The sequence below is a fragment of the Notamacropus eugenii genome, chromosome 1 (assembly GCF_028372415.1).
Source record: "Notamacropus eugenii isolate mMacEug1 chromosome 1, mMacEug1.pri_v2, whole genome shotgun sequence".
Classification (NCBI taxonomy): domain Eukaryota; kingdom Metazoa; phylum Chordata; class Mammalia; order Diprotodontia; family Macropodidae; genus Notamacropus; species Notamacropus eugenii.
This window is the reverse complement of record NC_092872.1, coordinates 300053394-300066358: the sequence shown is the minus strand read 5'-3', so window position 1 is coordinate 300066358 and position 12965 is coordinate 300053394. Positions and strand designations below refer to the sequence as shown.

Genomic DNA, 12965 nt, shown 5'->3' with positions numbered 1-12965 from the left:
TAAGGTAACATAGACCTTTTCCCTGAATCCCCAAATAACTGGGTGGATGGGGGTAGGAGGTGGTTACACTTTTATCTTATAGACCAAATGAACATAATGGGTAGTGTAGCAATAATAGGAAACCCATTATTCTGGAGGTTTGTATAGGGTGAAAACATAGGTTCAAAAAAAGATAAAGAGAGTTATTTATGATAGCTATTTTGATTGCCTGAGGTCCTTATCGTGCATTAAGGAGTTATAATAGTTATGTTTCTTCTGTGGCACCCATAGTAACTTCTTGTCATTAGGTGGTGTTTGAAGTAGCTAGACAAGCAGTAACTAGCAGTCGTTCATCATATACTTGAGTTTATTTTGGGCTTTCCAGGATGGCCTGGTGCAAATCAGGAAAGCTATAGGGCAAGACAGATTTGGAGCATCACAGAGACAGCATGTGTGTTATGATAGAAATCATTATTTCTGTTTTTGAAATTAATTTTCATTTTATTATGTGATTTCAGTCATTTATATATGTTTATTTTTACTTTTATTTTTGTGAAATTACTAAGTAATTTTGTTTCAATTACTAAATAATTTCTTAATTGTAATTGGTCATTTTAATACTTTGTATTATGTTTCCTTGTGTTATTTGCCTTGTTTTCCTTGACTAGGATGATAAGTTCCACAAATGTAGGGACTGTGTTTTATTGTTTTTAAGCCTCATAATGCTTTATCTGTCTAGTAAATGTTAGGTGAATTAATTTCATTTTAAGCTGAAGTGGATTTTTTTTGTTTGTTTTTAAAAGCTTTCTGACCCATCTGATTTGCCAAGGAATGCCTTTAGAATTTTTACTGTTCTTGTGGAATTTTTGTGTATCGAACATATTGATTATGCCTTGGAAACAGGACTTGCTGGTAAGCATAATATCTTAATTTATGCATAGTAGGAGATAAAAGTATTAAAAGTACTAGACATTTTTATATATAGAATCTGTATTTTTAGACTTAGATGATGCAATGTGCTAAAATCTATTTTTAAGAAGTAAAATCATCAAAATTTCATAATTTTAAAAATCATTAGTATAAGTTAAATCTGAAACGTCTTGTTATAAAATGATTATCTTAATTTTATATTGTTTTCTGTGTTATCTTAAAAAGATGATTTACTACTCTTTCTACTTAAAATAGTAGATATTATTGACCAGAAACATTTGTAATGGTGCAAGATATTAATTTCTCTTAATAGCTGATTTTAATATACATTCACTTACATTTTAGGAATTCCTTCTTCAGATTCTAAAAATGCAAATCTCTACTTTTTGGATGTTGTGCAACAGGCCAACACTATTTTTCACCTTTTTGACAAACAATTTAATGATCACCTTATGCCACTGATAAGGTCAGTCAAATCTTTTAATTAATATTAGTGATTGTCTGCTCCAATGGGTTGAATTATTTCTACACAGATAAGGTGTCCAGCTCTCTATCTTGATTGTATGAGCGCAGATCTACATGCTCAGCTATAGCTGCACAGCTAAGCTACTCTCCCATATTGTCAGATTCTGTCATCAGCTTCCTCAAGGATGTTTTTAATGGAGTGACCTGAAGAAATTTCAGATTCAGTATATCTAAAACCAAATTCATTTTCTCAGAAAACTGCCTCTCTTCCTAATGTTTTTATTTCCGTCAAGAGTACCACATTCATAATCCCAATCTCTTACCTTATAAAACAAAAGTCATAGTGAAGTTTTAAACTACTAAGCCTTGAAATTTTACTAAGACTTTTAGGAGACCTTCTATGTCCTATAGTTAACCATTTCAACTACGTACTCTCCTCTGCTCTTGAATTACTCCCTTTTCCTATTGTTATTCTTCATTTGCCAAAACCAAGCCTTGGATTACTCCTATTATCTTCAGCCAAATTGAGCTGGACAAAGTAACAAAACCCTTTTGACTGGGTTTATAATTTATGTTAACTCTCTTCTGACTGCAGAGGAATCCTTTTATTCCTCCTTGATTGATTCCTTATCACTCTTCCTAGGAGCTCCTTCAAATCTCTTCTCACCAAGTCTTCCACACTTCCCTTTTTTTCATCTTCTTACCTGAGGATCCTCACTATTTTATTGAGAACATCTAGACCATTTGCTCTGAGTTCCCTTTTCTCTCCTTCTCTTCATCTCAAAAAAAATTTTTGTGCCCTCTTCTTTGCTCATCCTGCAGACTGATGATGTGACCTTTCTCTTTGTCAAGAAGAGTCGCTTTGTATGTTCCTTTGATAACATCTCCTCTGATATATTGCCCCTCAAACATCTCTTCTGTCTAATCTTCAGCCTCTCTCATTGGTTCCTTCTGTACTGTTTTCAGACATGCCTAAGTCTCCCCTTCCTTAAAAAAGCTTCATTAGATCCTACCTTTCTCTCAGGTTGCCATCCTAAATCTCTTTTTTCCATTTCCCTTCTCTCTTTGAACTGACTTTCCTCCTCCCACATACCTGGAAGGCACTACCTACTCACCTCTACCTTAGAGGCAGCTAACTACCTTCTGTGTAAAGCATTTTCTGATTCCCCTCAACTACTCATGTCCTTGTATTTATTTAATCTCTATATGCTTTAGATACTTAAATGCTTCCTGCATCTCCTGTTTGACTCATAAGCTCCCTGAGAGTAGTTTTTTCTTCCATTTTTTTGTATTTCTGTGCAGTTTCTGGTACATAGCAGGCAATTAATGAATGTTCTTGATTGATCTTCAACTCTTCTCAGATAATGGTCTGTCTCTCATCTTCATGCTTTTACACAGGCTGCCTTGTCCCCCAGCTTTCCCCATGCCTGGAATGACCTCATTCCTTACCTGTGCCCTTTAACTTTCATCAAGGCCCTCCCTGATTCCCCATCAGCTAGTGTCTTTCTCCTCCTGCTCAGTTTGTATCTACTTATATACTTGTTAATTTTCCTCTATAGAGTGTAAACTCCTTGAGTGTAGGGATTTTACATTCTTGATTGTGTATCCTTAGTGCTTGGCACATGGCAGCCACTTGATAAGTGCTTATTCATCGGTATTTCTTGAGATATTTTAGCTGAAGGGCTTTGTACTTTGGAAGAGAGAGTATTATTCTTGAGTTTGAGTCCTAACTCTGCTACTTAGTATTTGTGATTATGAACAAGTTATTTATAACCCTTCTCAACTATAAAATTGGGATGATTCTACCTGCTATATGCCACCAGGCACCAGGATATTATAAGGATGAAATAAGTTCCCTTTCTTCCCCTGCCTCTTTTTTTTCCTCTTCTCACCTCTTTCCTCTCTATCTCTCTTCCTCACATACAATCCATAGTTAATTCCTGTCCGTTAACTCTTGGATCCATCTTTTCTTTACTGTTACCATTGCCACAATTCTAATTTATTCTATCAATCCCTGTTAACTGAATTATTGTACCAGTGACCTAACTGCTATCCGCATCTCCAGTCTTTGCCATCTAATACCATCCTCCCTCCCTTAATCAGTTTAATCTTTCCAGTGCAAAACTCTGCTTATATTATTCTACTGGTCAAAATATCTAATGTTTATGCATAATTTAATAAAAAAGAATCCATATTAGCATTCAGAACTCTATATAATCCGTTTTCAAGCTACCTTAACAGCCATCTTTCATGGTGTTCTGCCTCTTATACTCTAGATAAAAACTATACTTCTTTCTTTCATACCATTCATTATACTTGGAATTCCTCACCTTCCATGGAGGAGGGATTGGGAAGGGAGGTAGAAAAAAAAAACTGCTTGTTCATAAATCATAGTCCGTTAGATTGAAAAGAACCTGGCAGTTCATGGGAGTTGATCCAACCCAGCTTCTAGATTTATTAAAATCTTCATCATCCTTTAATTCCTAGCCCGGACGCTACATTTTTATGATGCTTTCCTTGATAGCTCCACCAATAAATGAACTAGCTCGTCTCTGTATTATCAGAATACATGATTTATCTAATGAATAGATTTTAAGTGCTATATTTATGACACATTTTTAATGGTTCAGATCATTCTAGAGTTGCAGAAGATCCAGCATCCCCATGTGTCTCTGTTGAAGGAACGAGGGGGGTTTGGGCTAGGGGAATGGGGGAGTGGGGGTAGGAGGGAAGGTGATGCAGGCAGTAGTAGTAATTTTGCTTTGGTGCTAAAAAGGAAATTGATTTTTCAATTTTGTTTTATCAGAGCATCATATGTTCGTATAGCTATCAATATCAATGTCTTGTGAGAAATAGTATACTATAAGTTATACTATTAGTTAACCTCTCAAAGACTATATACCACTGGTGGTTTCAGGAACGCATTCCGAGAAATCACTTCTAATATTTACTGCTAAAGAGAGCCTTTCTTCCTGTGATAAGACTTGTTTAAACATTGGGTCAAATAACCACACCCTCCCCACCCCACACATACACACATAGTCCTTTAAAATTTTGATGAGATGTGATGTGCATGTCAGTAACTTAGAAGGCAGGTATAACTGCCAAGTCTTTTTGTTTTCCTTTCCCAAACTGAATCCAGTTTCTGATGCCATAAGCTAGCAAGATTATACTGTCAACCTGTAAGTCTCACTTAACTTGGTGATTTCCTTTGATTTTTGAATAATAATAGCACTATTTTTTGTTTCAAGAATTAATTCTCTTAGGAGCGAATCCACATCGTTCTGGCAATTTAAAAATTACTTTGATAATGAATCTGCAATCTTATTTAGATAGGTCAGTGTAGGTTTTTATTCTCTTCAGTAATAGAGATCAGCCTTTCCATTCCATGAGACTCTTGTGGCCTCCCGAAAATCTATTCCATGGAGTCCAGTCAGTGTCCTAGAAGCTTTTCTCTAGCCTTCTTGACATTGTGTAGATACCACTGCAGCATTGCAAGCTGGCCAAAGGACACCATATGTGATATTTATTATGTTACTAGCCCTTTGATTTTCCCTGTCATTTCTCTGGTGATGTTATGTTGTTTCTCTTACCTGGTTCCTTGTTTGGATTGTTTCATCTTACTTATGCCCAGCATGCACCAATCTGCTGCCCTTTGAATGATTGTGCTTTTAATTTTGAAGGTCATTTGAGTGATATATTCATATTCATTTCATTTCATATTCATTTACTATTATTGAGTTATGTAAGAGCCTTGCACCTAGCCATAGTCTTTCTGTAAATGCTGTAATTTGGTAAATGGGAAAGAATATGCATTACATTTACTGACTGTGTTTGGGTGCTTCTTGGGGGCAAGACTAGATTATTTTTAAAAAGCAAGATTTTAGATTTTTCAAATAAATAGTAACATTGAATTTTTTCCCTTAAATATTTAACAGCTCTTCTCCTAAATTATCTGAATGCCTTCAGAAGAAAAAAGATATAATTGAACAAATGGAGATGAAACTGGATACTGGTATTGATAGGCAAGTTATATTGACAATTTTTTTTACTCTTGAACTGTTTGTTATTTGCATAACATGTCAGTATTTTTAATTTCGGAAAATTGTTGAAAGTTCATTTGTAACATAGTTGTAGATGAAAGCTCTTTATCTTTTATTTCCTAGTAAAGGCTACTTCTAAGGTATACCTCTAAAAATATCCTCTTCTCTCCTTCAAAAAAAAGAAACTCCTCTACAACATTTTTTAAAAGGTGATTTAATTTGCAATTTAAATTTCCAGGATTTTTTATGTGTTTTGAACAAACAGTAAAATGAATTCCTTAAAAGCATCCTGTGTATTTGGTGATTGCGAGGGAAGAGAGAGGAGAGAACAAAAATAAATACCAAACTAAATTTCAGACGTGTGGTCTGTTTTATACTGCGTAACATCTGGCATCAAAGAAAAGAAGTAAGAAAATATGCTTAGGACAAATAGAACACATTAGTTTGACGGAATTTTGGCTTAGAAGAACCTTTAAAAATATCTAGTTTAGTCTACTGCTTTTAAATTGAACCATAACAAATCTAAGAGAAGCTATGACATTGTAAACTTTCCAGTTTTGAGTTATCTTTCCTGACAGGTTTATTCTGTGGTCTAAACTAAAGCCTTCATGTAACAAGCAACTGCAGTCCTTTCCTCTTTTAAGAAGAGGTCAGACCATAGTTACCTTTTATATAATAATTTTTCCTGCATATGTAAAAAATTTTATTATGTCACTTCCCAACCATTTTCTCTGTAAGTAATTCTACTTCTTTACAGCCTTTCTGTATAGGTATTATTCTCCAACATGTGAATTGTTTTAGTTTCTCATATGCTGTTTTATGTTTACATGCTTTTAAATTTCCGTCTTGTACCATTTACATTTAAAAACTAAGATGCCTAAGCTACTAAGTGGATCTGCTCCAAATGGTGGTCAGGGTGATGATATGCAAAATCAGTGTCTTTAGGCGGCATCCCTACTAAAATGTGACTCATGATCAAGCATAACATTTTGCTTATTTTAGACATCGTATTTTATTAGTGCAGGCTGTGTCACTCTGTTGATTGATTTTGATATGAACACCTGAAATTTTTTTTATGCAGAATGCTACTGGTCAGCCAGATTTTCTCTTGTGACTTATCTTTCTTTATGTCTCCTAAGTAAATATCCTCTTCTCTTCAAAAGATAATTTACAGTGTGATGATGCCTCGTTCTAATTTATGTTATTCATTCCTAAGACTCTTTACATTGGGAGAAGTTGTCTTTTTAATCATTTTAACTGTCTGTACATCTATATTCATTATCAGTACTTTCTGTCTGCCCCCTCCCCTTTGAATATTTGGCTATATACACCCACAGAAATTTAAAGTTTAAAGTCTAGTCATCTAGTCTGACTTCATTTACAGACAAAGAAACTGAGGTCCAGATAGGTTACATGACTTAACCAAGGTCACTTGTTAGTTGCAGAGCCAGATTTAGATCCTGGTTTTATATGCCCTTTCCACTGATTTGTACTGCTTCACAAAGCATTCTTTTTTTCTTACCAAACACTTTTATTTCATGTTTTATTGTTACAGTGAATCCTCATTAATTGAATTTGGTTTTATCACTTCACTAAGAGGTGAGAAATAAATCACAGGAAATCAAAGAGAGATTTAATTATTGTACAGCTACTAAACTGCACTTACTAAGACAGAAAAGTAGATATTTTAGTATGATTTTTATCAGCAAAAATTGAAATAAAAAGATTTACTTTTCATGAATAGGGTATGTGAACATGGGCAGGGAAGTTCTAACTTTGGAAGAGTGAGAATGAATTGTTCCCTATTTAGAAGTGTTTTAATCCTTTCTGCCTAATTCTTTCCACTTTTATAGTGATGGTTTTAAACTGAATCATATGACAGTTGTCTTAAAATATTGTGCAAATGATGACTTTTTCTCACTTCTAAAGCAAGCAAATAATAAAGCAGAGATAATTTAACATTGTGGAATTATCTAATTCAAATTCAAATAGTTTTAATGTTGTAAGGAACTTTAATAATTAAAACCTCCAAACATATTGTTTTTTCAACTTTAAAGGACATTGAATTGTATGGTTGGACAGATGAAGCATATCTTGACTGCAGAACAAAAGAAGACAGACTTTAAGCCAGAAGATGAAAATAATGTTCTCATTCAATATACTAATGTGAGTGATGTTAACTGGAGCTTTGTTAATGATTATAGGTGCTTTGAAATACTTTTGACAAATACTCTAATACTTTTGAAAGATAACATACATTTTAAAAATATTGTTATGCTGTAAAATTTTCATCAGTTCTTTGAAATTAGAGCCTATTTTTTTTTACTTGAGCTGATAAACATTTCCATGTTATAATTGTACAAAATTTTTTCAGGCATGTGTTAAAGTCTGTGGTTATGTCAGGAAACAAGTGGAAAAGATAAGAAATTCCATGGATGGGAAGAATGTGGACACAGTTTTGATGGAATTTGGAGTACGTTTTCATCGACTTATTTATGAACATCTTCAACAATATTCCTATAGTTGTATGGGTGGCATGTTAGCAATTTGTGATGTGGCTGAATACAGGAAATGTGCCAAAGACTTCAAGGTAAGTATAGCTACTAAACCTTGTAACTGGTTCCCAAAATGTTTCAACACATTTTTTTAGCTTGTGGTATTTTCTCTGATCATTATAATGCATGTTTGTTAATGAGATGAATTTCATTACATTGAGTTTCATGGCCTTAAAGAAGCAGACTTAGTCTTTTGACTCATATTTTCTGAATGTTTTGTTTAGATACTTAATTTAATTTAGACTTAGCCTTTTTTCAGGTCCATATGTCCATGCTGATATGCCCAGCTGGCATGTAATATGTATTATGGATCAGAAAAATTCCATAATTTAATTATGTTTTTTTCCTTATTTCTTCACTATCTTTTAATTTATTTTCAGTACATTTTAAAATCGTTTTCTTATGAAGTTTTCAACTAAATTTTTTTACATTCATGTTTCCCTTTAGTTAGAGACAGGGCACGTTTGATCACAATTATCCTAGTCAATAAAAATGTTTATGTGAATGATTATAGTTGATATTAGTTATGAGTCTTCTCAAAGAATTAAAATTTATTTAGAAATCTTTGTGTTTTGAAGTTTGAGTTGCTTTTAAATATTCTCATTTGCCATAAACAAAACCCTTATATGTAACTTTCTTATGAGGGGTAAATAATTGAGAATTGTGTTTCAGTCTTCCCATCAAATTAATATTGTATTTAATAATTTTTTCTTCTTTCTCAATTCAGATTCCACTGGTATTACAGCTTTTTGATACCCTGCATGCACTTTGCAACCTTCTGGTAGTAGCCCCAGATAATTTAAAGCAGGTCTGTTCTGGAGAACAACTTGCTAATCTGGACAAGAACATACTTCACTCCTTTGTGCAACTCCGAGCTGACTATCGATCTGCCCGCTTGGCTCGGCACTTCAGCTGAGGTTGAGTTTGAAAGAGAAACTGATGTACTTTGCCCAAGCCTTGATTTTTAGAAAGCACAGAGTATTCCTAACTGAATAGCCACATTTTTACAGGAAAATGACTTTTCAGAACAATATGGCAGCCATATTTAAACTTGAGATTTTATGGGGGAAATGGAGACTGATAGTCACATTTTGCAATTTTTCTCTAATGATTTCAGCCAAACCTTGTATTGTGAATTTCTTGTCACTGTTTTCACCATACAGGTTATTTATGTGGGAAGGCAAACAAGACATTACCAGAGTTTGTCTTTGTTCTTTATCTGATTCCATTTAGTGACTTTAAATGATGCTTAGCACAGGTTTAAAGCTGACGCCAAAATACATTTGCTCATCAGTTTTAATGATTTCTTCGCTACAACTAATCATTAATTAGATTCTTTTAGGTATTCATAAGTAATTTTCCATCATCTAACATAGTATCCTACTTTGCATAATTTCTACAGTTTTCATGAGACATAACAACACTAATCTATAAACAATGTAATTAAATTGGTGAAGCTCTTTTATATAGATATTAGGGGACTTCAGCAGTATGTTTGCTTTTGGCTTAACTCAAGAGGGTTTACAATGTCTTATTTGGTACATAAATGTTTAACATGTCCTGTCAAGAAATATGTATATATATTTATATATATGTATACATACATGTATGTATACATATATATATGACCACCCCATTTTGGATTTTGTTACTCTAAGGTATAAGGTGGGGGGTATCTTTATAGAAAGGACTACTTTTTTATTTTAGAATTATAAGGGAAATAAAAGGATGAGATATAATTTAAACACATGAAAATGTTCATTTTTAGAAGTAGTGCTGTTTTAAAGATTTCTGTCTTGAAAAAAATGAATGAATATTCAGAAAGTCTATCCTCCATTTGAAGTTAAATTGAAAGTTCATATACAGCCAGCCAACTAATCTTTTAGACAAATTCCTTACCAAGACTGGTGGCCCAGACCCCACAACTTCTGCCTCTCTCCTTTCTTTAGGTATTTCTGAAACGGATTCCTGTTGTAGACAAATGATTGAGCCAACTTAATGTAGTGATAGTAGATTAAAATGCTTAGGATAGCTTTGCCACCAAGTGGAAATGTAGAATGTAACTGAGCAATTGCTCTGCTTAATTGAGCAGTAAGAAAACATTCTATATTGGCCTGTTTCTTTTACTAATCTCTGTATTCTGTTCCTAATCTTTAAGGAATAGAACATCTTCAATATTTAGCTTATGCTAATATCCTTTAAACAACCACGGGCTTCTCCTTTCTATTTTTAGAAATAGGTTATCTTCTGAAAAATCTGTTATTTCTGAACATTCAGTTTCCTTACCCAAATGATTGAAATTTCTAAACCCTGGGGATAGATATAATGCAAGTCACTATTGACTAGATTGTCTTCATTTTGTTCTTAGCACAGTATTATCAAGGTAAGCAAGGGAAATATAAAGTGCCGGATTTTATGAAATCATTCTTGGAAACTGGCAGGTATATACAGCTGTATAGTTCTGTTTTTTAGCAAAGACAGAGCAGCAGCAAGTTTTGGATACTAGAAAAAAACCACAAAAATGTACTATTGCCATTTTAGAAAGCTTTGATATGAATTCAAATAATGCCTCTGTTACTTAAAGCCAACAATTTTAAAGCATTGGCTTTCACGGCCACTTAAAAATCTTTGTATACTGTGTCAATTTGTAAACACTTCAATTATTAAATAAAACATTAGATGTCATTTTAAGACTTCAAATCATAGATGTGCTTCAAAATTATTTTGTATGTTTGAGTTCATTTTAAAGATGTAAAATGTATACTCATTTAAGTATTTTGTTAGCTATATTTTCCATGTTTTGAGTTCTGTGCAATATTTTCATTATTTCCATTATAAAGATAGTGACAGAAAACCTGCAGTACTCAAAATTTAGACATGTAAACATCCTTGCTCAATAAACAAATTCCCTGAACTTGTTTTTTCATTTCATTTTTCCACTCTTTTAAAATCTTTTCATATTCCATTTGATAAATTACTTGTATTAATGAAAATTTTAAAGTACTTTTTTCTTTAGATTTTATAGCTTAAATTTTTCTCCAACATTAACTTTATCTAAAAGTCAGGTTCCAGACATATTCCAGTCTTTGGGAATTCAAATTTCAAATATTGTCTTTAAAGAAGAAAACTAAATTTATCTATATCACACAAATAACGTATCTTCATTAACTAACTAAAACTGAAGATAATTTTTGTCATCTTAACCATCACATCCAAATGATGGTTGGGAAAGAATCTATACATTTAAAAATAGTAATTCATTTATTTGCATAGTGAAATTTTAAGCTAAAAATACCCATTTGAATGTTGAGGACTGTGTATTTTAGTAATGTATGGCTGTATGCATTACATATTCTTAATTGCATTAAGTGAATGAGTAAATTATGAAAAGCTTTAAAATGAAATCGAAGTCACATTTTCTGAAATGTTGCTGCTTCAAGTGAAGCAGTATGAAATCTGAAGAACAGGATAAGTTTTAAAAGAAAGTCTCTGGATTGTGTAATGAAGATTTAACCGCACTGAATGTTTGTTACATAAAAAAGAATCATAGAATAATAGAGTTGGAAGAGATCTCAAAAGATTATGGAACTTTCAGACACTGCTTTCAGACAGGTGGTTGGACCATTTACAACATGTGGTGGATCTCTCCTTAAAGATCTCCTGAGACAGAGACACCAGGACTTTGTTTCATGCTGTAGTGGAATACTTTTAGCTCATGCTGCCTTTTCTAACTGGTAAATTATAAATAGTAGAAACGAAGAGAACTGCTGGAAACTTAACAGTTATTTTCAACCAGTCTCATTGTCTTTTCACTATCTGTCTTTCCACGAAATTGCTCTTCCACTTAATATACAGATATTTTAATTAGTCAGAAGTCTGAAAGTAGAACTATCCCCCTCATTTCTGTACCTATGCAATTGAAAGTACATTGGCATCTGTAATGCCTAAAGTGGAATTTAGGAGAATGTGAGTCTTAGTCCAGTCATGAGACTCTCAACATACAATGTTACACCTTTAAGGCAGTGTTGATCTGAACCAAAGGAGTTATAGCATGATTCCAGTATAGAATCCTTTGACTTCTGAGAATTTGTATTTGGGACCCCTTTCTTTCATTTTTGGTTGCCTATTGTTTATATTAGTTACTTACCACGTACTTTGAGAAAATGTGTCTCCCAAATGCTTCTGATCTCTATTTCCAGAATGCAATACAAAAATGTGTTTGGTGTACAAAAACTTCCCCAGTTTTTATTTTAACATAAGTAGCTCTTTTCAGTATGTGCACCTCCTCACTCTACCTGAGAAGGGCTGATCTAATATGTACTTTGGAAGGATAGACCTTATTTAAGTAAGTATAACGAAACCTGAAACTTTAAGCGACAAGTACAAGTTGGTACTGACAGAAAGCATGTACAATCCAGTTACAGCCTTTATTTTGAAGTTTCATGACAAAACTAGCTATTTAGCGATGAATTTTCTTTTTTAGTATTTACTATTTTTTAGAAGGTTTTTTAGTACTTTTAGTATTTACTGTTGCCCTTCCTTAATTTCCCCTCTTTCACATGGGTTGTAAATTTGATGATTAAGTTCTGTATAGAATCCTATGACATTTTTCCCTTCATTCCCTAGTATAAACGATCACAAATTGTACTTATGACCCATTCCACTATAACTTTTCATGCTAGGTCATAAATTTGAACAGTGATTTCAGAGGTCCATTTTCTCTCTGAAGCTTGTATCTCTTACACCGTCTCTGAAAAGTAGTTATCCAGCATGCACTTGAAGACTTCCAGTAATGGTGAACTCACTATCAATCAAGGCAGCCCATCCCACTTTTGAAGAGAAAAGAGAGTTTGCTAGTTTCTCCTTATATTAAGCTGAAATCTACCCCCCTCTTGGCTTTCACTTATTGGTCTCAGTTTTCTCTTTGACCAATGTATTAACGTGTGCAGTCCTCATTCTACAAGGTTGGCTTTCAGATGTTTAAAGCTAATAA

At 33.4% G+C, this 12965-nt stretch overlaps 1 protein-coding gene across 1 annotated transcript in view; it reads left to right on the top strand.

Moving 5' to 3' along the window:
- Positions 1–10886, top strand: part of EXOC5 (exocyst complex component 5) — a 54534-nt gene extending 43648 nt beyond the window's left edge. Inside the window, exons 13-18 of the mRNA XM_072629305.1 lie at positions 783–891; positions 1255–1375; positions 5313–5399; positions 7475–7583; positions 7792–8007; positions 8700–10886. Of these exons, the coding sequence (XP_072485406.1) occupies positions 783–891; positions 1255–1375; positions 5313–5399; positions 7475–7583; positions 7792–8007; positions 8700–8888 (831 nt within the window). The 3' untranslated portion in view covers positions 8889–10886. The remainder of the gene's footprint in view (positions 1–782; positions 892–1254; positions 1376–5312; positions 5400–7474; positions 7584–7791; positions 8008–8699) is intronic.
- Positions 10887–12965: the final 2079 nt, after the last annotated feature.